A 23,429-nucleotide genomic window follows, 5' to 3' on the forward strand; every position below is an offset into this window, starting at 1 on the left:
TCAGAAACGTCTAGTGCACTAAGCACTTCTCTTACCGTCACGGCTACAACGAGCTGTGTCCAATGGACTGTTGAATTTGGATCATGTTCGTACCGCGTACAATTCCTCTAATACTGCAAAGTCATTCTCAACGACGAACAAAATTATTGGAAACATGTAGCTCAAACACATCCAATCTTATAAAACACCTGCTATTTACTATTTTTCATGCGACAATTTTGAAAAAAATAGTATCTCTTTAGCCCATTTTGCTTCGAAACGTCAGCTACAGGTACCATCGTACCGGTAACAATAAAGTCCTTCAACGTACGACCAGCTTTTGTCAATATATTTTTTCTTATTCCTTTTCTTTCTCTCTCTCTCTCTCTCTCTCTCTCTCTCTCTCTCTCTCTCTCTCTCTCTCTCTCTCTCTCTCTCTTGGTGCTTATCCACGAATACGATATTGTCATTTAAGTTTCCATCCGAGGTCGTTGGAAAAATGATGAGATACATACGGATGGGTGTGGGAGGTGTTGGAAGAACCTTCATAAGTAAAGCCCACGATCGATCTGCAGCTGTCGGTTATCTGGCCCTCGCTCCAGGAAAAAAAAACACACCGCCTGCCATCCGTCCCGCGTCGAGGGTTTTGCTTTCAGTTTGATTTTTCAAACACGCGTCTTTACACGAAGCTATGTACCTTCCAGCATCCGAGGTCAAGACACCCGGCGGCGACGGCGACGGCGTCGGTGAAGGAGACGGCAGAGTTGTTGTTTGTTATCGCGTCTCCTGCCACTGTTTGCTTGAAGCGCCTCATCTGGAGCGAACTTCATTTGAGATCCAATAATATGCGTCACAGTGTGTAGGTACGTCGGCGGAAGGGCCCACCTGGACTTATTGGTTGGCTTTTTCATAAGTGCCGCACACCGCCCTGCCAGAGAGGTACGACACCGGGGCGGTGTGTAGTGGCAATTCATTTTGTACCACCCAAATCGCCTCCAGTAGTACGCCTTGCACTATGCGAGATGCAAGGGCCGGTGGTGATGTAACTACACAGGCCAGCAAGTGAGTGTAGGCGAGAGGTGTGTGTTGGTGGCAGGCATAATACGCCCCGCAGCAGTTCTCCTACAGGGGCAGATGCTGCTTTTGCGAGCCAGAAATAGAAACAGATAAAAAGCTGATCGAAATGGTGCTATGCGGTGCGCTGGTGTTTTGTACTTGTTGCTGCCGATCGTCTTGTCCGCCTTGCGAATCGTTCAAACGTTCGCTTGGAGCTTGGGTGGTGGTGGGTTCTGGTGTGACGGCAAGGTGCAAAATAAATGGAATTATTAACAAAAGAATGATGGGAAGGGGCACGATTGTCGCACATTTTTCAACGGGAAAAGGTTAAACGTTATCACAGCTGCTGGAACTGCGAGCATTGATTTTCTTTCCAAATGTGTTCGAACCCACATGGAAGGCTTTCCATCGACGTTCAATTGCGATGCAAGTGTATGTAGTACGTAGTGGATTCGATGGATTCGATTGGGTGGCGTAAAGTATGTGCGTTTTTTTTTGCTCTCTCTGATTTTGCAAGATACCAAAGAAAAGGCACAAAAATAGCATTCCGGCTCTCAGCTTGGCTAAGCGGGGAATGCTAAAAATATATTGCAGTTAAACAACAACAGCAACAACAATATCAACAACGGAAAGGTTTTCTGTGGTGAAGTACGGTTGAAGAGTATTATTGTGCTGCCGGAAGGAAGGAAGCTGAAATGGTGTATTGGAGAGAGACAGAGAGAAGGAGAGGAGCTATACTGTAAAGAGAAATATGATACTCAATCATACTATTTTTAATCATCAACAGAATTGCTTTCTTCTCTCGGCCATTTTTGCACGTAATTTTAGATTTCACTTGAACGATTAATCAACACAAAGTCGAATCCGTTGCTGTTGTGTAGGTTGCTGTTTTGTGATGAATGATCGATGTGTATGAATGCGCTTCTATTTATTTGCTTTTTTTCCTAAAATTTTATGCGTTTTTCTGCCCCCGTGACAACCCTGCATTATTGTTCGATTTGTTAGAGGACCGTTTTCGAATCGTTTTTGTTTGATGAGTGATCTTCCCATTTTCTGAACTCGACGGGTACGATCACTCTCCGTCAGAACAATCTGTGTGTGTGTGTTGTTATCCCAGCCCAGCGTATTTGTGTGTGTGCTCTTACCTTAACTGATGTGTTGTTTTTTGCATTCACAGTCGGCAAACAGTGTGTGCTAATGTAGTGCTTAATAGCGTATCCGTTCTCCAGCCATTCGTGTGGCGGCAGTGACAGTTTGCAATGGTAGACTCCACCGACGTCGTCGGCATCGTTGTCGTTGGTGCCACGCTCTACACCCGTTGAACACATTCCTTTCGGTTCCAATTGCAATCGGTGGTTCCAAGCTTCCAAGTGGTGGTTTTTTGCTGTCATAGCTTCTTGGTGTGTTGAAGGCAAAGAAAAACACGATAAAGCTTCCTCCCCGGGGTGTGAAGCCGAGTGCACGTAAATTGATATCGAAATTGGCGCCCCCAAAGCTGCCGCCACCCCGAACGGGGGCCAACGCGATCGAAATGCAGCGCCGCGGGGGGTTAGTAGCACCTGCTGCAGTTTTATCGCACCAGCAGCAGCAGCCGTCCGCGCAGCCACATCACCTGGGAAGGAGCGAACCAGGCGCCCCCGGCCCGGTTTCGGCATCGCAAAGCAAAGGTAAATAATGCTAAAGTCTCTCTCGCCGATCCTTCGGCAAACCTGGAAGCGGATGATAAGCCTCCGCCGCCTATAATAGTGTAATGGGGGGGAAAACGGATTCGAGCTGATTATTAAAGGTGCAATGTGCGCAAGGCCACGGCGGCATCAGCATCTATCTCCTACCCCTGCAGCCGGTAGCAAGGAGCACAGTTTGCACACAGCTTCACTTTATTATCATCTAATTACGGTGGACTTTGAAGTGTGTTTGTGTTGTTTACAGACAGCTCAGCACACCGTCGTTAGTGACTAGTTACTAGCTGACGGAGCGAGGACACCGCTGCATGCATATCCCCTTCTGTCTGGGCTACCGAAGAGATGCGCGCAAACCGTGACGTCATAAGTCATCCTCCCAATCGAGGAACGCGCGTGAAGGGTTTTCCCTGTTATTGTTGCTACTGAGCTACTGATTATTGCTAAGAGGAAAAAGAGAGACAGACAGAATATGGTGAGATGAGATGCACGCAGCAAACTATTTTGCGTTTCAATTTTGCATGCCACTTGTGCACGCTTTGATGATGATGATCACTCACCTTGCAAAGCAGCAGCAGCTGCACGCAACCTCTCACGGATAGTGTTTTGATGTGCATTCTCGTGAATGGGAAGTACGATTGATACCCCCTACACTCTAGGTGCCATGAGAGCATGCCTAGGGAATGTAGCGTGAAGTAGCGTTTTGTTCCGAGAGACATTAATAGCGTGTTTTTAAAATTCCGAGAAAAGCTTTTACGCGTAAATAAGTAAGGAAATTGAGTTACACGCCAGAGTTGAGTTTTGTAGGTGGTTACAAGCATTAAAGTTACAAGTTCCTGTCATTAAAAGAAAGACATTTTAAAAATTGAAGGTAGAAATTTTGCTCTATGTCGGATCCGAACAATCATCCTTTGACGTTACATATCGGTCGCTTGCCACAGGGCTGTGAGATCGTTGCCTTTATGATACTGTTCATTTCGATGTTGTTGTTTTACGTTGCTAAGATCGTCCTAATAATAAGCGTTTCTATTTATTTTTTGGGCAAAATGCATGTTTTTCGGTGTTACTCTGTATTTCAAAGTAAATAATGGAGTAGCTGTAACCTTTTTGGGTTGCTTGGAACATATTCAATAACCATCATTGTATCAATGTATCATAAATATCAGATGTATGATTTTAATTAAAAATAAACGAACGTAATTAACAGTTGCTCTGTTGTATAGCTAAACAAAATGCTGATCAGATCAAACAAATCGAATTCAATGCTTGGTGCGTCAGTTGGGTTGATTGGTTTCTGTTACATCGGGCCAGCAATTACGGTTGGCTTCGCGGATATGTCAAACGTGCACATTCCGCTTGAAATTAGTATTGATTTTCGTAATCATATTACAATAGCAATCCACATGCACGTCTATGCCTGCAGATGTTACGCGTTACGGGGGCAGCTTTCACAATTATTTGTGACAATTTTCAGCCAACCCCGGTGTGCCTAGGTGTCTAAAGGTCACCGCAAACATTACACTAATTTGTGTGTGTGTTTGCAAAACCACAGTGGAGGGAACATGCACCGTTCTACTTCTCGAGAAGGGTAAAATCTTTAATCCATTCGCCTCTGGACATTATCAGCAGACTGTGTGATAGCCCCCGCTTTTCCATGGATCACTGCAGGTTATATCACACACAAACGAACGCGCGCGCGCCACACAATGTGTTCCACAAATCCCAAGTCACACCGGCGACCATTAGGCTCCATTTCTGTCATCGGGAATCGCGCACAACACAACGCTGCTCCAGTTCGTTCGTGTGTCCGCAGCGCAGAGGACACAGTTGCAGTTGTTGTGTTGTCTTCCAACCTCAATCCCCCCCCCCCTCCCCCTCTCGAGGACACTTAAACGCGAGACGTGAGTTAGTGGATTAGCACAGACCCCCAGAGCGCGACAACAGGGCCGTTCTCGAACGCGAAACGGAACACAACACAACTCTGGAAAAAGAGCGAGAGAGAGAGCCTGGGTCTATCTCTCTGTCTCCTCACTCCCATTGCCTTCCAGGGACGCTTTACCTATGCAGCGGACCTAGAGTGTGGCATATTTGTTTAATCAAGACTGCAAAACTGCACTCCTCTCCCCGACTGCACCCGACTGACTGCAGCAAGGGGTCACCGAGCGAGAGAGGGCAATCGGTGTTAGCTGCCGGCTAGCGGTGTTAGGTGGGTTTAGTCACAGGCGAGTGCGATAAATAGTACATGTCGCACTACCTTCCCCACTCTTCCAGGTCGTCGTAAGGTCGCCGTGTGCTGTGATCATGCCGTTGCCGCCCATGCCGTTGTAATGATGGTTACGTCCCCAGCCCATTTCGGGTCGGAGACGGAAGCCATTTGTTCCTCTTTTACTGTGGTCAAGTGGTTTTTGCTGGTTGCTTCCTCGCCTCCTCAAAATCCTCTCTTTTTCCCTCTCACTTGCAGTTCCAGTTGCTGTTTTGCGGGACTATTTGGAGCGGTAGCACCTCTTTCTATTAGCGGAATTGTTATTGTTGCTATAAAACGTACACGAAAGCTCTCTCCGTTATTTAAATCAGGGTTATGAAAATGATGCCCTATGAGATTTCTGGTTCGTTTTACATAATTTAAAACGAGCTAATTTCTAATTTAGCTTCAATGTGTTTAATGTCTCTAATCTAATCAAATGTGTTAGATGTGACACGCGCACTAAATACTGCAAAATTATGCGACATTTCGTTCAACATTTGATAAGTGTGGCCTTGCTTGAAGCCGAGCAAAAAAAACAATTCAAAACCTTGTTTCTAGCAACACGTTCTGGGCAGAATTATTTAAAACTTTTGTTTTTTTTTGTTTTAAATAAATTTTATTTTTATTCCTGCTGATTTGCTGGTCTTTGTTTGCTCAGCGAAAGTGCCTTTTTACATGTTGTATCAGTCCAAGTGTAAAAACTTTTCCATCCAAGCGTCAAGTCAACCATACTCAAGACCCTCTCTCCCTCGTAGGTTAGCTTTCTCGCCGGTGTGTTGTGCTGTGGTTTTGATAATTTCATTCCCACTCGGGGGAAAGTTTGTTTTGTTGATTGATTTTCCGTTCCGCTGCGTGCTAAAACTGTAATATTTTGTAATTTAATTTTATGTTGCAAAAGAAAAGCATAATAAACACTCTTCAGCGCGTGTGTGTTGTGATAGTTTCGGTTGGTCAAATGCGTGTGTGTGTTTGTGTTTTAGTTGCCAGTTCGCCCAGCCATGGTGTTTTCCGTGTCAGGGACAGACCCTCGATGGGCGACTGTACTGTGGAAAGTGGCAATGGTACAGACAGAACGCGAGAGATAGACAGAAAAATACACAAAGTGTGTTCATGTGTATGTCCTGCTGCTGACCCAACCCTGTGTGTGAGCTGGCACGGTGGGTCCGTCAACCCGAGGTTTTGTGCCAATTTATTCCGGTCTCGATTTCATTTAATTCCATTTTATTATCGCCACAAAAGCAGCATATAGAAGTAGACCAACTTTAGCCAAGCCCCCTTCCTTCCACTTGGACCGCCCCGTGCTTCTCGTGCGGGTGAGGGTGGTGGGGCCGAGAGTATGTTTATGGTCTGTTTCCTTCGGGGGTCTCTCGCTCTCCACTCTCGCGAATTTGCGCGAATGCAACCGCGAATGCACTTGCGCACCGAGTGGTGGTTGCATTCTTCTCATTCCGGGTTGCTTCGATCGTCCTCTCGAACGCTCGGTGGAGGTTGCGCTGCTTCCCAGTTGTTGTCGATTTTATTGTTGTTCGAGCTCAACACACACATACACACACACAAACGCTCTTCAAAGGCGAAACCGTTGACGGACGCGAAAAACTCTGCAGACCGAGTTATAGCTGAAAGTGCTCTTGCACTCGCTATCTCTCTCCCTCTGTCTTTTAAAGAAACTAATATCCACCGAAAAAAAAATCATGTTACACATTTCAAACTCTTTGGAACAACCGTCATTGATCGAGCCGCCGCTCACACACAAGACCACCAATACTTCTGTTGGTTCCGCCACGTTACGGACACGGGGTGGCGAACACATTCCTTTCCCACTTCCCCGTTCCTCATTTCGCCTATATGTGGCTCTGTAAGGAAAAATACCCATGGGAAAAATGGCTGGAAGAATGCTACTGCTGCTGCTGCTGCGACTGTCGGTCGCTTGGTGGTGTGGTATGGTGTGGGTTGTGTCTGGGGACCGGACCGGGTTTGTTTGTTTTTATTACTTACCGCTTGTTTCTTTGGCCAAACGGAAAGCAGCCAAGCAATATTGCTGCTGCGGGGTTGTGGACGAGAGTGGTGGAGTTTTATTTTTATAAATTACATCCTTTTGAAAGCTTCACCCACTAACACAAAAGGTTGATTATATAGTTGGGTGGTTGGGAGCTAGTGCCTGGTCTGGTAGTTAGTAAACTTAGTGGCAACAAACCCATACAAAATTTGTCCTGATTGTGTAAAAGAGTTTTAAATAACACTTTGGACACCTAGTCCTGTCCTTAGCACACGCGCAAATAGGTCAAAAGGGATTTGAACCGAAGGTAGAGTGACTTATTAAATTGATAGTACACTACACTTTCTCGAAGTTTTTTTGCAACTGTCTAGTTTGGCCTCAAACCAGGCTGAAAAAGATATAAGTATTGGATAAAATAACTATCTCGGCATCGAGTAAGCTCTTAAAAGGGAAGATGATCATACATTACCTTTTATATGTTAGCCAAAATGTTGAAAATTATTATGATTTTAAGTCAAGCAATTCAAGTACCACAGGTATGGTTTTGTGGACGAGTCTACTTCACTTCAGATTTTAATTTACTTTGCATGACCTACGAGGACCACTGGTTTTCTAAGGACTACGTATAAATAATGAACATGGTCTGTTTTGATAAATAAGAGATTTATAAAACTCAAAATAGTAAGAGTCAAGTCAAAAGACTGATAAATTGTCAAATTGTCGTTCAGCATTGCCTCATTTCTCTATGTGCGAACGACTATCCTTCTTCCTCTTTGAGCACAACAATCGCTGTCGGTCAATACCTGCCTGGCGTGTGTAATATTTGATAAGTATAATGCTAAAACGCATACAAGAATTGCTTACAATCAAATAATCTCAAAATCCGTGTTTGAATTTGCAAAATAATGCAAAAGGCTTCTGAAACAACACCGTGATACCGTGAAACAATAGCTTTTAACAGCTAATTTAAATCTTGAGCTACTGAAATGATTTGTTTTGCTGGCATTTAATTTTGATTTGTAAAACCCTGTACATGCAGTATTTTCTATTGTGAGCCACGACAGTATGTTATGTACACATTTATACCAGCCCTCATGCAATGTATTGTGAGCTCATCGTCTATTCCGTTCATTACGATGAAGAATGGATTATTTCCCCTTTTAAAATGGTTTTATCTAAATATGTTTAATTTTGATTTTTGTTTAAAGATAGCAACGTCTATACTGCTACATACTATTATTCTAAATCGTATTACTTATGCACCCAAACGATCAACCCCTCGCGGCGAGCAACGGCCTTGAGTGTAATCCTCCATATCTTTTCGTGTACATTTCTAATAAAAACCCACTAAAGAGCTACCGATCCGGACCATTGGGCATTAATTTTGCGTGTAAGAGCGAACAACCAGTGTGCGCTCGGAAAAATGCCACTCGGCAAGGAAATTGGGTGTGTGTGTATATGTGTCTGTACGACGGGGATATAAAATCGAGAACAAAGAAGGCAACATCCATCGGGGTTGCTAGCGTACTATTGCTTCACTAAAAGTGCCATGGACAATGCAAAATTCACAGAAAGCTAGAGAGAAAGGAAGAGAGATAGAGAGAGCGACAGAAGAGATATAACTGTATAAGCGCTCGCGTCATAATAATGAAGTGTGATTTATTGCGAATCGCCAACCGACGCCGCCATTCGCTCGCTATTCGCTGGCCGTGCATAAAATCTCACCCCTCGAGGGGTTGGAGGTGGTATGCCGGCCATCTCTCCACTCCCTCTCACCCTCGCCCAGTCCCAGAGATCACGAAACCGGGACGTGTGTATCGTCCTACTGGTGTGAGTTGCTTTCGAAACGTATGGTGCGCGTCCTTGTAGTTGGGAAGGAGAATTACCCTTGGTGGAATATATTTGTGCAGTGTTTTGTCACTGAGATTGCCAATAGAGAGAGATATAGAGAGAGTAAGAGAGTTAAACAAGTGTTTGGGTTGAGAGAATAATTGATTGACGGTTAAAGAGGTGTTGCCGGGAAGGGCGAAGCACAGCAAATGATCTATCGAGAGCCAAAATATCGGAAAGAAGGAGACTACCAAAATTGTTTTCGAGCCTGATGGCTGCTGCGTGGCAAAAAAGGGACACGCGTCGGCGAACCTTTTTTGTTGGGTGGGCGGTTCAACAGTGTACGCCGCGCACACACGCGTTCGCTCCAAGTTTTGCTTAATATACTTTTGTTTTATTGGGAAAGTTTTCTGCTTTAAATTTGCATGCTTTATGCCGGTTGTGGTGTATTCATCAGCATGTGAGAAGCTGGGAGGTCTGGTAGTAAAAGTAGAAGTAGAAGTAGTAGGGAAGCATTGAATGAAAACGGTATCTAAGCATTCTCTAGGTCAGGGGTTGGCAAACTTTAAGAAGTAGTCCAAATTGAACGATTGAAAGGTGTCTTATTTGGTGATTTATTATATGATGTTGGTAAATAATTGAGAAACTGAAGAAAACAGACGTTTGGTATTAAAAATTGGGCTTAATTTGACGTTAACCCGATTGTCATCATTAAGATGTGAAATACCAACATTTTTTATATGCATATTTATGAAAATAAATTAAAACAAATTCTTCAATGCGAAAAACGTGTTATTTTAGTTTATAACAAATAATTTCAAACTTGTTCGTATTTAACTGATCCATATATGACCAGTCGACATTAAGTATTGACGTTTACAGACATTCTGAAAACAATTCCATGACCAAACACATGCATCTAATTGCTTATCTTCTTCCAAAAACGCTTAAACTTGCAATATTTATGTAATAAATCGCTTACATGCTTATTTACTATTCAATCGATTCTGCTCTTTTTGTAAATTACCAGCAAACATGCGTTGAGCTATTTAACCATAATCAAGTCAAAAGTCCTGGTATAAATGTGGGCTGTAACTTTGCCGGTCTCGTGGTACAGTCGTCAACTCGTACGACTTAACAACATGCCCTTCATGGGTTCAAGCCCCAAATAGACCGTGCCGCCATACGTAGGCCGGACTATCCTGCTTCTGGGGAGTAATCCAAAAGTCACTGAAAGCCAACCCCACAAGTGGTACAGGCAGGCAGGCCTTGACCGACAACGGTTGTTGAACCAAAAGAAGAAGAAAATTGCCAACCCCTGCTGCAAGGGGAGCGGCAATGGATGCGAGGGAATGCGATAAGAACAACAGGAAACTTTTCATGATGAACGAGGATAAATGGTAGCTTTTGTGGCATGATTTCCTTCCTTTTTTCTTAGAGAGAGCTTCACGAAAAACAAATAGACGACGGTATATTGCTTTTGACTTGTGTGGGGTTAAGCATCAATGCTTGACGGACGAATGTAGATTTTTTTTGTATAAGACAAGATGAACGATGAACCAAGTTAAACGTCCCGGTTACGTAATTGTTCTGAGATTGAATTGTTCTTCAAGATGCGAGATGTCTTAATTTCCGATGTTTAATAATGTTTCACAAGAAGGGTGCATCTTAAATAAAGCATATTCAGTGCTAAAGAGCACTACTGTGTATTCCCACAATTTGAACAAAAAATTATGGCTACACAAAAACCGTCCAATAATATGAAAATAATTACACAACTAGGCACAAAAAAGAGCACCCACGTTCGACGACAAAATACATCGCGTGAATGACCACAGCTTAAGAAGCGCTTCCAAATTGCTCACTCTGACGCCACTACCACAGCTGGACACAGTAGTGGCACATGGGAACAGCAACAAAAAAACCTCCACAGTCCTGCAAAGTGTTTGACAAAGCTTCCAGTGGGAATTAGCAGCAGCAGCAGCAGCGAAAAGATCCTTCACTCTGGGGTGGCCCCATTCGAAACCTTACGATGTGGTGACCCCCCCCCCCCCTGGAGCGTTGGATGGTGTGTCCCCACGAGCAAGGGCGGCACAAGTGTGTACACCCGGCGTGTGGTGTGGCCTCTTGTGTCATTGAGCCCTCTCACAGACAGTTAGACCCGTTCATCGATAGCGCGCTTTGCCTCCCTCGGGAGGGTTGGTTGGTTGGTGTGATGATGGTGGGTTTATAATTTCACACTGCTGCTCGCGTTGGGGGGAAATGGGAACTTCCACTGTGTTTGTTTACTTTTGTGGCGCTCTTTTTTCGTCTTCTTCTTTTCTGTGTACACTAATTGTGCAAAGGGCATCATCATCGAGCATGGGAAGAACGCCACAAAGTCAGGACGAGAGAAGTGGTGATGGTGGTGGTGGTGGTGGTTTACTCTAATGATTATGTGCTTAGCGATCGTTTTCAATTTCTTTTTTCTTTACCAAACCGCCGTCGACGTCCCCGCAACCTCCTGTACTATTGCTCTCGATGTCGAGGTTTATGTGTCTCTTCATGATATTTATGTTTTAATTCAACATTTCTCACTGTTTACATTTCGTAGCGCTCTTGCGGCGCGGAGGGGTGTCTTGGTGTGTCTGTTGCACATCCGTCGTTGCAGGCTAATGCGACCAACAATCGTTTGCGGGCTGGCTTTCAAATGAACGAATCGACTTACTTACGAGTACTTGTATGCCGTACGACGATGATGATTCACGGCAATTGCGACCGAGCGACCGATTGGCGCCGAACAACGTATTTTTCCAAGGAATTTCTAATTGTTATGGTTACGAGTGAAATGAAATGCGTTGGTGTGCGAAGGGTAACTACGAGGTGCGTACTGCTCGTTTCCTGTCCGACGCATACACCCCTCCATGATATCTATGGCACGAAGAGTCTCCGGGGAAGTTGTTATCGTGGAATGGGAAATGTCTTCCTCTGGCGCTTGTTATTTGAGACTGTGATGGAAATGATAGGCAATGGTCCGAACGATAGTTAAAGGTAAATTCATTTGCTCTTGTCTAATTGGAGTTGTTGGCAAGGTTGGATGTATAAGATTTGCAAATGACAGCAGCCAACAGTCCCTGGAAGCTATTGTGAAATTGTGATAGCCAATCCTTGGAAGCTATTGTGAAAGCTCGCCGTGGTACAAATTCAAAGTAAATGGCCTTTATCTCGTTCATCCTTGTGCGTTAAACGATCATGACAGTTATTTGGAATGGGTCGTAACATCTTGAGGCCATTGGAAGATTTTGGCGAGATATGTCCTAGCCATCGTCATTAGTAGACATTTGTGACGTCATTTCCAATGATACCTCTAACATATCTCAGAAGATATCTTAGCTTTGCCAAAGTCCTCCCAAAAATCGCTTCAAAACTCGCCCCAGCTTGGTTGCGCACAAAAAATTCACACTCTAGCGTACCGCCATGTCAAAGTTTTTACCTATATTGAAAAGCTCGAACAGTTTAAAACCCATAAAATAGCGTTATGCAAATCCGAGAGCGCACGGCGGTATTGCTGGATGGATAGCCAGCCGTCCACCATAAAATGAAATTAAATTATTAGTTCTGCTTCCATAGCTGTACGTGGTGGAGATGGATATATGGTCGCCGTCGCCGTCGTTGTCCTCCTCGGCAGTGGTGTTGATGATGGTGCCCGAATGATGGGTCCTACTAGCATCATAAATCCAAACTCCTCTTTCGGTGCAACTCCAAAGGCTCTCTAACTCATTTTTACTGCACGCGGTGAATTTCATTTGCGCTGCTTAATATCGTTCCATGCCTTTCTGCAGTTAGATGGACGGACAGACCCGTGTGTGTGAGAGAGAAGTTATTGTCCAGTGTTGGATGGATAATTTGTGCGCGAACGATGTGTGCATGTTCCGAAAGGCGAACAACCTAAGGGTCGGTTTTGGATTTTGCCTTTTTTTATTAAGAAGGACTAAATGGAGCTGCATTGAGCGGACAGGAGACAGAGAAGCCTTAAGCTTATCAGTCACACACAACAACACACGATGAGGTGCAATAAAAATGCACCAGAACATGCACAGATGGGCGTGCTGCATATCCGTATTCTCCAATGTCGATTCTCACACGAAACGCAATCGATTAATTGCGACCGAGCGAGTCTCATAAACTATATGACCGAAGTTATGATGTTGCCAATCTCTGGAGAGCTATAAATCTGTAGAAATCGTGCTCTAATCAAGCCTTTGCTTATGATTTTGCCGAAACGATCTCCCCGCCGACTGATGCACAAAAACCGATCGTTAAAAATCGATTGATACTGCACAAGCGGCCGATTATATTGCTATTGCGAGGAGCTTAAAAATATTCCAATTTAAATTTAAATTTGTTCTGAAATTACATACAACCATCAAATAGAAAATGAGGCAGGAGCATTGCAGTGGTGGTGTTTCGCACAAAGGAGGAAGATCGTTAAACCCCTTGAAATGTCCTTGGTTTGTTGGGAAACCATCAACATCTCAGAAGTCCAAATCCAATCCAAGTTGGCCTTGGTTCGGTGATGTTATTGCTAGAAAATAATATGCTTTTGCAGAGGAAAATCGGCTCACATGCACAGACGAGCTTCCTGGAACATACATTTGTTATCCTTTCGTTAGTTCGTCTCAAGTCTTACATTTTTCTTGTTGTCACTTTCCCCCCTTCACTGAGAACAGCCAAGAAACGGTTTTACGCATGGCGACGGCAATGCGCGCTCTGTGGCGACCAAGACGGTTAAAAAAGGCAATAAAACGGTGGTTTGCGTTTAAAACCGAATCGAATAGTTGGCCATGGAAACGCACCGTGCCTCTCGTACCGTTTGCAGAAACAGCAGAGTTGCTAGGGCAATGTGCATGAAGCGAACCAACTACTGCTCTCCACGTGGTCGTAAAATTTTACCGGCGAAGACCCCGCGGCAATGCTTGCATATTCTCCCTCTGGACTCCGTGGGAGCTGATCCGTGGTTGCACTGATCCTTGGAGCCTGCGCATGGAAGGCAGTGATGAGTGTTTGAAGGATGAATGGCAGTAAAAAAAAAAGAAGCTTAACATGCATATATGCTGTGTGTCTGTCTCTCGGTTTTATGAGCCTTCTCGGGACTGTAACGTTGCAGCGAATAGTTTCCAATACAGCAGTTCAATATAGCCAAGAACACATAAACCAGAGTGTAGAAGGGGTAGTAAAGCGCAGGTCGAGCATGCTGTGCTATGCTCAGAACAGAGAAACTGTGCGCAGCTCTCCTTCACGGTGGTCCTTGGGTGTTTTTGGCATTTCTTTGCAAACGAGTTCAAGACACTTTAAAGATCTGCCTTAAACCCAAAAAAAAACACATTCCAAATTTTTTAAGCAGTATGTGCGCAACTACTGCTAGCCACACAGCACAAACGTTTTTGAGACAGCTTCAGAGACGCATTTTGCAAAACAAAACAAAAACATAAAACGATGATTTATGAGGATGCGTGTTTATTGGCGTGTCTGTTGCCTGTGTTGTCTGAGAAACGTGTTTTTTACCAATCAACAAGGAACTATTTATTATAATAAGCAACATAAAACAGTGAACGAAATGAATAGTGTGGCCGTGTCTCTGTGTCCTTTCGAAAGGGAGATCATGGAATGGTCATCCATCCTGCTAGGTCCAACTTGGATACATCCCTGCCATTAGAACGTTTTGACCGGCCTCTATCATAACCTTTTTACTACGCTATGAACCAATATCACCATCATTTTGATGATGCATTTAATGAAGGCAAACACTAAACACGCCTCTTTCTCTCTCTGCACTGAGATTGGCACCGTATATTGGGCCACTCTGAACATAAAACTAACACTAACACACACACAAAAACGTAGCTCATCATCGATTGTCGATATCATTAAACAGAGAGGCGGCCACCACCACCCGCCGGGGATAAAGCGGCGTATCTCAAGAAGAGCAGACTGGGGAACAACCACGCCGACGACGACCCTCACGCAAAGATCTCCGCTAGCTGAGGGCCGCGCGCGTTGGTGGCGCGACGAGCAAGCAACATTAAATATTTTCCTTCGATCTCGATCCACTTCCCCTTCTTCCTCTACCCCCCGATGGGACTCGAGGATGGGGCCATCGAACTCCACCCCCTACCCTCCCTTGAACTCACTTGTCGAAGCTTCTCTCTTTCTTCTTGCTCGCCCGTTGTGGCGTCGGCAGTGTGTCGGTGTAAAAGCAAAACGGCTAAAATAGAACAAATATTATCGCTTCATCCCCGGGTTTGTTGGTTATTATATCGTGATAGAAAGAGAGCGAGAGAGGAGGTGGGAGTTAGCGAAGAGTTTGGCGGTTTTCTTTGCCACCGCCGCGCTGCGTTCGTCACGTGGTGGCTTTGGTGTCCCTGCTGGCTGTTGCCGCCGTTTGCTTGGATTGTTTGCCTGCCCTCATTACTTATTACGGAGGATATCACTCCGGCTGTGTGTGTATGTGTTTGCGTGTGTATGTTCACGCAACGCCATGTGCCATGAGTCAGAGAATAATGTTGTTTTATTTTGCCGGAGCCGGCTGGGAGTTGGTGTAGCCGTGTTTTGTTGTTGGTTTGTTTGCGTGTGTAAATAATTCTCCACCAACCAAGAGAAACGCTATCGGTTGTTGCAAAAAAATACGGGAAGGGAAAGCAAATAGTATTTAGCGATAAAGGTTCACCGAGCGCTAAAGCCCATATCAGCATCTTGAAGACGGGGCGAACGAGATCCGTCGGTCGGTCGGGTTGGCATGCAAAAGTTTATTACAGAAATATCCGTCGCCGCATTACAGAACGCTTTTACGCTTGGTGGTGTGGTCCATAAAACCCCACACATTCAAGACTTTTATTAATCTTTGATTTCGTTCCTCTCTTCACCAGACAATGCCGTCTCCTCCCGGCACCACGGGCCGCATATGAAGAAGTCGGCCAACTCGTCCGCCGACACCGGCAGCAGTGGCGGTGGACCCGGTTCCGGCAAGCGAACGCACGGAAACAGCAATAGCAACAGCAGCAACAGCAGCAGCAACACGATGGGTAACACCCACCAGGACAATGACCATGCCGGTGAGCATGTGGGTTTGGGCGGTAGCGCCAGCGCGAAGGATAAGGACGAGGACGATATTTACGAATTTAAATCCACCCCGAAAGATTCCAGCTCGAGTTCGAGCGACGAGAAGGAGGTTAGTGGCGGCGGCGGCGGCAAGAAAGGATCGGGCGATAAGACGGGCGACGGGGCACACCATCACGACACGCATGACCATCATCACGGTGGCTCGTCGCGGGATGATCCGCTAGCGCTGGGCCATCATCACGCAGCGGACGATAAGCAGAAGGATGGTTCGGGCAGTGGCGGTACGGATCATGGGCCTGGCAGCGGTGGCAGCCTTTCCTCCTCTTCCGGTGTACCGAAGCGACCCTTTTCCGAGCTTAACGATGGCGGCGATGACGGCGGCCTAACGAACGAGGATGAAACGAAGCGCAAAAAGCGCAAAGATGCTGACCCGCTGGGAGGGCTCGGTGGCGTCGGCAGTGGTGCGGGAAAGGACACATCGTCCTCCGGCAGCCTGTCCGGGGGCAAATCGGGCACGGGTGGTAGCCGAGGCTCTACGCCCCGCCAGGAGAAGGGTGGCAAGGCGGCGGGCGGTGTAGTGTCGGCAAAAACGCTCGGACTGTCAGCGAAGGGTGCGCTGGATCGGAAGAGTCCCTGCGCAAGCCCCAAACCGTCCCAGGGAAGTGTTGGCGCCGGGGGTGCAAGCAGTATGGCAAGCGGGGCAGCGGCAGGTACAAACGTCACCGGTTCCGGTGGTTCGGCTGGATCGATCGGGGGAACGGCGGCCAGTGGATCGTCGGCCACGGGCAAGGGTGGATCGTCCGGTACGAGCAGCAGCAATGACAGCGACGGGGAAAGCACCCTGATGGGCGGTGCCGAGGACGGCGGCAATGGGAAGGGGGGCGGTGAGGGTGGGTTTGGGGGCAGCTTCAGCGGTCCCAAGGTGCCGCCGCTCAAGATCGTCATTCCGCAGCAGAGTGCCGCCGGCGACGCGGAGGTCGGTGGCAACACGCGCAACGGGAAGAACGCGTCGACGCGCAACCATGCCGCGCTGCCGTACGTGGTGGCGTCCTCGAACAGGTAAGGCGGTTTTGGATGTAACGTTGTGGGAAGGCATTCTAATCACGCTTATTTTCCTATTTTGCAGCAACGATTCGACGGCGGATAAGGAAAGCACATCGTCCCGCAGCGCTAGCCCGGCAGATTCGAAAAGCTCGGACGAGAAAAATCCCTCCCAGAGCGGCACAAGCAAGGATGAGCGGACGCAGCAGCGCGTGTTGCGCAGCTCGCACCGTGGCGGCAATAGCAACAGCTCCGCCAAGGATGGCAACACGTCCGGTGTCGATCGGTCGAACAATTCGTCGCCGCAGATGCAGCAGCAGGGCAACAGTGGTTCACCCTCGCCGATGTCCAGCGGGGGTTGTGATGGAACGGAGCGGGGTGGTGGAGGAGGCACGTCCGGTGGTGCCGGTGAAGGAGGAGGTCGTTCGACGCAGACAAACAGTCCGGCGGGAGGTTCGACAGCAGCAGGAGAGAGTGACAATGGCTCATCGACTGGTGGCACGGGAACGGGCGGCAATCCAAAAAGCCCCACCAACGTGACTGGTTCCACGGGAGGATCGGGGACGGGTAATGGTGGATCAAACGAAAGCTCCACTGGAACCGGAACGGGCGGTGGAACAAATGGAACCGGTTCGTCCTCCAACTCCACAGGCCGGAGCGATGGATCGGGTGGAGGAGCATCAGGAGCGGCCTCAACCGGTGGACAATCGTCTGCAGGCAGCAATGGAACAGGATCGTCCGGCACGGGCGCGACACAAAACAACAACTCATCCTCATCGTCCTCCTCCTCGTCCTCTTCCTCCAACTCGGAATCGTCCGTCCATCCGCGCAAGCGGAAAATCAAAACGAACAAAGACCAATCCGCCGCTGCTGCGTCGTCCGGTGCGGCGGCCGGCAGCAATGCGACCGGTGCAGGCGGCAATTCCGGCACCGCTCCCGCCGGTTCAGCGGGCTCCTCCGCTTCCTCATCCTCCTCCTCCTCCACCACCTCCGGTGCGGGTGCGACGGCGAGCGAGGACAAGAAGGAAACGCGCGAAGAAACGCCCGACGTCCATCCGCACGATCAGCCGATCACGAACTGCTACCAGATGTATCTGAACATCCGCAAGCAGATCGAGCGGCGCCAGAAGAGCTTGTTCCCGGTGCAGCCGAAACCGCCGCAGGGCTTCAAGGACTACCTGATGAACCGGTGCACGTATGCGCTGGCCGGCAAAACGCCGACCGAACCGAACGTCCAGGTGCCGGCCACGCTGCCACCCTCGCTGAAGGAGATGTTCCAGGCGCAGGAGAAGGAGCGCCACAAGCTGCGCATGCAGCACATCGTCGAGAAGGAGAAGCTGGTGCTGGCGGTCGAGCAGGAGATACTGCGGGTACACGGGCGGGCGGCCCGGGCGCTCGCGAACCAGTCGCTCCCGTTCTCCGTCTGCACCATCCTGAAGGACGAGGAGGTGTACAACATCATCACGCCCGAGCAGGAGGAAAAGGATCGGAACGCGCGCAGCCGGTACAATGGGCGGCTGTTCTTGAGCTGGCTGCAGGACGTGGACGACAAGTGGGAGAAGATCAAGGAGGCGATGCTGCTGCGCCACCACAACGAGGCGGAAAGCTTGCACGCGGTGCAGAAGATGGACTGGGAGTGGAAGATGAAGGAGCATCTGCTGTGCGAGTTTAAGGCGAAACCGTTCATCGACGAGACGTACGTGCCGATGGTGAACGTGAACGACGATTTCGATCTGCTGCCGGCGTAGAGAGATAGGTGCGCCCAAGCGTTGCGCATTTTCTTTTTGTTTGCTTTTGCGGAACACCAGCGTGCGTTTTTTTTTATTTACGCAGAATTGCGCATGGAGGTGATGCAGATCGGTAAAGGATGTATTTCTTTTTTTAAATCACGTGGAAGACCGTAAGACGATTGTTGGTGTAAATATATGTACTTAGCATGTAATCAGATACCGGAATAAAAGTATTAAAATTATTCCCTCGTTGCTCTTACTTACTTATCCGGCGCAACAAACGCTTTGCGGTCTTGGCCTGCCTCAGGAGTGTTCGAAACCGCTCACGGTCTCCTCCATTCGTCTGTCAGACCGTTATCCCGTCTTTAATGGCGGACGCCTACACGCCATCTTGCCATCTCAGTTTGGGCCTACCACGCCTCCTCTGTCCTTGTGGACGGCCTAAAAAGACTTTACGGGCTGGGTCGTCCGTTTCCATGCGTACAACATGGCCAGCCCACCGGAGCCTGGCGAGCTTGATACGCTGCACGACAGTGAGCTCCTCCTTTGACCTTTGACCCAAGATAGATGAATTCTGGGACGACTTCAAAAGTGCGTTCACCTATCTGTACGTCACGTAAGTTCTGATTATTTATTGGTAGGTCCGCAGATGTTGCCACCATCAGTTTGGTCTTTGCCTCGTTTATCTGCAATCCGAGGTTCTCTGCCGCCTGCTCGATCCCTTGGTAGGCTTCTGCTACATAGGAGAGCCGCATACCAATGATGTAATGTATCATCAGCATATGCCAGGATCTGGATTGACTTATTGAAGATAGTATAGACTACGACTCCACCCTCGAGTCACGGATGGCTCTCTCTAGCGCCAAGTTAAATAGGAGACAGGAAAGCCCGTCCCCCGGGCGCAGACCTTTGGTGGTAGTAAAAAGCCCTGAGAGATTTTCATCCACCTTTACCTGTCAAGTGACGTTGGTCATAGTCATTCTAACTAGCCTTATCAGTTTGGCCGGGATTCCAAAAGAGCTCATAGCGTCGTACAGTTTTACCCTGGCTATGCTATCATATGCGGCTTTAAAGTCAATCAAGAGATGGTATGTGTCGTGTCTGTATTCAGCCATGTTCTCCAATATCTGCCGCATAGTGAAGACCTGTTCGGTGGTTGATCCGGAACGGTCCTCTTCGTTTGGGACGTTTCTTCCTCGTTCCTCTGTGATTGTATATTTTAAAGCCAAACAAGGACATCCCATGAGGTGATTTTGTACACCTTTTTATTTCACTATCAACCTAAACTCTACTCCAATCCCCACCCAATCGAGTTGCCTCCGATTACGCCTCCACATTCAGCGTCGTGTCCCAAGCCTTCGCATTGACCTGCTTCAGGATCGCTTTCAACCCCCGCCCCGGTCCACACTCAAACGTCCGTGGGAAGTGTTCGCCCTGCTTCCGCTCGTACATGATGTGCAACGTTTGCTCCCACTTGACCGGCCGCACGATCTGCTTCGGCAGCTGGCCCACAATGTGCCCGGCGCTCTTGTAACACTTCCCGTCCACGTTCGAGTGCACGCTGATGATCGGATCCTCGATGCGGATCTTCTTCAGTGCCGCCGCAAACGGTTCCACCGCCGGCTGCATCAGCTCCGTGTGGAAGGCACCACTAACCGGTAGCCGTTTGATGCGCCGTATGTTGAACCGTTTCGCGTTCGCCTCGAGAAAGCGTAACGCTTCCTCGTTACCCGCCAGCACCTTACACCCGGGGTACAGATAGTTCGCCACCCGACAGTCCGGCCCTTCGATACCCTTCTCGATGCACCAGTTCAGTGCTTCCTTGCACGCCTCACCAATGCGTCCGTCCGCACCGAACAGTACCGTCGCCATTGCGCCCTTTGCCTGCTGGCTCGCGAGCTGCATCGCTTCCGCCCGGATCTGCACCAACCGCAGGCCCTTGTCGAAGGGTATCGCACCGGCAAACACGAGCGCGGTCAGCTCGCCCAAGCTAAAGCCGGCCGTCGCGAAGCAGTTCTCGATCGCGTTCGGGCGCTCCTCGCGCAACTGTTCGAGCGCGGCTAGGGACGTTACCATGACGGCCGGCTGGCAGTACTTCGTTTGGTCGAGCTTGCTCTTCGGTCCCTCGATGCAGATCTTGAGCAGATCGTACCCGAGCACCTCGTTGGCGAGGGCGAAAATGTCACGCGCCCCAGGGTACTTGAGCAGCTTCGAGCCCATGCCGACGTACTGGGTGCCCTGGCCCGGGAAGAGGATGACGTTCGTTTCCCGCGGGTCAATCTTTGGTCGGTTCGCTTTTTTCGACTGATCGCGGCTAATGTACGTGCCGGCCACGTACGGAAGGGTGGCCCACTCGCTGTCCGTCCCCCCGCCGGACGGTTTAATATCGTCGAAGGTGGCCGCATTTTCCAACAGTTCCTTCACCTTTTCCGTGCCAACTACGGGCGGGAGTTTTGCGTCCGTCCCGAGCAGACGCAACGTCCGGTGGAGTTTGCGATGAAATGCACGAAACAGCATGGCGAGAATTGGGTGAGTATTCAAACTAAGAAACTGTAAAAAACACGAAAATTATCCTTGAGCAAAGGAATTCTTTTTTTGTCCCCAGGCCGGCTTTTGAACGCACTTTGTTTACAATAAACCCGGACCCCGCTTGACAGTCGTCGAGTGCGCTGTCATAGTGACAGCCAGCAGCATGCGGTTTGTTGTTGTTTACGTTTCGCCGTTCGCCAACGAGAAATTATCCCACCTTGTGCAAAGTTAGAACGGAAAAGAGGAATTTATACAGTATTGTTTCTCGGTTTTAGACGCTTGCCGGCCAGCATGTGCAGTATCGTGGAGGATGACTTTGGTGACGAGGGCGGTGCACACGCCATGAAGGAGGACACACCGCAGCCGGAGCTGGGCGGTAATGAGCTGTGCCGCAAGTGCAACACCGAGCAGGCCGTTTTGAAGCTCAACCAGAAGGAACCGCAGTGTCGGGTTTGCTTTCTCAACTACGTGCGGCACAAGTTTCGGGCTTCGCTGGGTTCCACAAAAATCGTGCGCCGTGGATCGCGAGTGCTCATCATCCTTACCGGAGAGCCGGCGAACGTGACCCTCCTCGATATGGTACGGTTCGGGCTGGAGCAGGATGCGTTCAAGCAGCTACGGATAGTACCGGTCCTGCTGTACGTCGATGACGATTTCGTTGGAAACACAGCGGAGGCAAGATTACGACAGCTGGCGGAGCGATTACAGGTGTTCAAGCAGTTCGAGAGCTTCCCGGCGTACTATACCGTGTGTGGTTCTTCGCGGCACGTTGCCATTACGTTTGATGGCGCCTTTTCACCGGCCAGTTTCGAGCAAGATGAAGCGCGACTGCTGCAGGTACTGAATGCGGTCCGATCGGTTTCGTCCAAGCAGGATCTACTAGAGCAGGTGCGCAAACAAACGTATCGTCAAATCGGCCATGCCCTCCAGTGTGCCTACGTCTTCCTGTCCGATATTGGGGTTGATCTGGCCAAAACGCTACTATCGAATGTGGCTCTTGGTCGTGGATGCTCCCTAGCGCAGGATGTAGCCTTCTGTGATGATCGCGATGATACGGTGAAGCTGGTACGACCAATACGCGACCTCAATCCGGACGAGGTTAGCAACTATTTGCAGTACAGCGAGCAACCATTGCTGTCCTACTCGCCCGCCAAACACTTCGAGGATAAGCCAAGCTTGCAGAATTTGACCGCCAAGTTTATCGACAATCTGATGCAAAGCTTCCCGTCGACGGTATCGACCGTGTACCGAACCGGTGATAAATTGGACGCACCGAAAGCAGCACGAAACGGTCCCGCCGTCGGTGATGGAACATCGGAACGGCAGGACGAAAGCGAGGATTTTCTTGCCCTGTTTGACAGAACGCTCACATTGGACGATCGGCCGTCGGGGGAGTGTTGCCGTTTCTGCGGTGCTGCCTTAGACTATCGAGGATCGAAAACGCTGTTTGCTACCGAATATTCGCGCCTCGTTTCATCTCGGATTAATGCCGCCTGCAGCCATGAGGATATTTTGCTAAAGTCCAAACAAATGGAACTGGATGCGGAACGTGCGGTAAACGGTGAAGACGACCAGGGCGAAGAGCGCGTGCATATGAAGCAGCTTTGCCATGGGTGTAGGAATATTTTTGAAGATTTTAATTAATAATTATGAGATGATCATATAATAAACGCACTATGTTGTGGAAAAGAGAGAATATTGATTTGGTTGATGGTTTTTTTTATTTTTTATAAATATAATGTGAATATATCCTGAAGAAAACAGTGTTCAGCTTCCTAACTCTTTGGCTATCGCCAAAGCCGCCAACTGTTAAAATCAGTTCAAAATGCTGGTAAAGTTAAATCCACGTAAACTCACCGTGAAGAAATGTACATTACACTGATAGTTAGAAGAAATCTCTTCAAACGTATTTTGTGAAGAGAGCCGAGGATCACTCAATGGTTATGATATTGTTCAAATGATTAACAGTTTATAAATAAAACACATCACTTGAGTAAAAAAGTACAGTAGCAACAATGTAATCAAATTGCCGAGGTGGTTCTATGCATCTTTACCGAACACAGGAGGTGACCAAGACGCTCAAGATCTTGATGAAGGTACTCGCAACAAAGTAATTGAAACCACACTGTAAGGGATGCTGGGGTAATATGCCAGCAAAGCCCTACCATTCCTGATTTCCTATGAGTAACGTATTTTGGTCGCGAAAGTAGTAATCAGCAGTCAAGAGCGAACTAAAACATGGTCGT

At 48.2% G+C, this 23,429-nt stretch overlaps 3 protein-coding genes across 9 annotated transcripts in view; 2 read left to right on the top strand and 1 right to left on the bottom strand.

Annotated features, from left to right (window-relative positions):
* Window positions 1-18,896, top strand: part of LOC121594190 (ankyrin repeat domain-containing protein 11) — a 38,328-nt gene extending 19,432 nt beyond the window's left edge. For 3 of the 7 annotated variants that reach the window (XM_041917226.1, XM_041917224.1, XM_041917228.1), the window contains 2 exons: window positions 15,691-16,942; window positions 17,010-18,896. In XM_041917226.1, coding sequence (XP_041773160.1) covers window positions 15,691-16,942; window positions 17,010-18,672 — 2,915 coding nt within the window. In that variant the 3' untranslated portion in view covers window positions 18,673-18,896. Of the gene's footprint in view, window positions 1-418; window positions 1,042-2,212; window positions 2,703-15,690; window positions 16,943-17,009 lie in introns of those variants that run through there. The other 4 variants (XM_041917229.1, XM_041917231.1, XM_041917230.1 and 1 more) reach the window with 3 other exon arrangements.
* Window positions 18,897-19,902: 1,006 nt separating this feature from the next.
* Window positions 19,903-21,314, bottom strand: LOC121594192 (probable malonyl-CoA-acyl carrier protein transacylase, mitochondrial). The gene is made up of 2 exons (XM_041917233.1): window positions 21,278-21,314; window positions 19,903-21,204 (listed from the first exon to the last, which is right to left on the bottom strand). Exon 2 carries the CDS (start codon window positions 21,169-21,171, stop codon window positions 19,978-19,980), a length of 1,194 nt encoding a protein of 397 aa, XP_041773167.1. The 5' UTR covers window positions 21,172-21,204; window positions 21,278-21,314; the 3' UTR covers window positions 19,903-19,977.
* A 53-nt stretch (window positions 21,315-21,367) lies between these two features.
* LOC121594191 (cytoplasmic tRNA 2-thiolation protein 2) lies at window positions 21,368-22,872 on the top strand. The gene has a single exon (XM_041917232.1). The coding sequence runs from the start codon at window positions 21,475-21,477 to the stop codon at window positions 22,825-22,827; it is 1,353 nt and encodes a 450-aa protein (XP_041773166.1). The 5' UTR covers window positions 21,368-21,474; the 3' UTR covers window positions 22,828-22,872.
* Window positions 22,873-23,429: the final 557 nt, after the last annotated feature.

Source organism: Anopheles merus, chromosome 2L, assembly GCF_017562075.2.
Source record: "Anopheles merus strain MAF chromosome 2L, AmerM5.1, whole genome shotgun sequence".
Classification (NCBI taxonomy): domain Eukaryota; kingdom Metazoa; phylum Arthropoda; class Insecta; order Diptera; family Culicidae; genus Anopheles; species Anopheles merus.

Bases quoted from the DNA above. Each gene is read 5' to 3' on its own strand.
- LOC121594192 (XM_041917233.1), bottom strand. From the start codon at position 21,171: ATGCTGTTTCGTGCATTTCATCGCAAACTCCACCGGACGTTGCGTCTG.
- LOC121594191 (XM_041917232.1), top strand. From the start codon at position 21,475: ATGTGCAGTATCGTGGAGGATGACTTTGGTGACGAGGGCGGTGCACAC.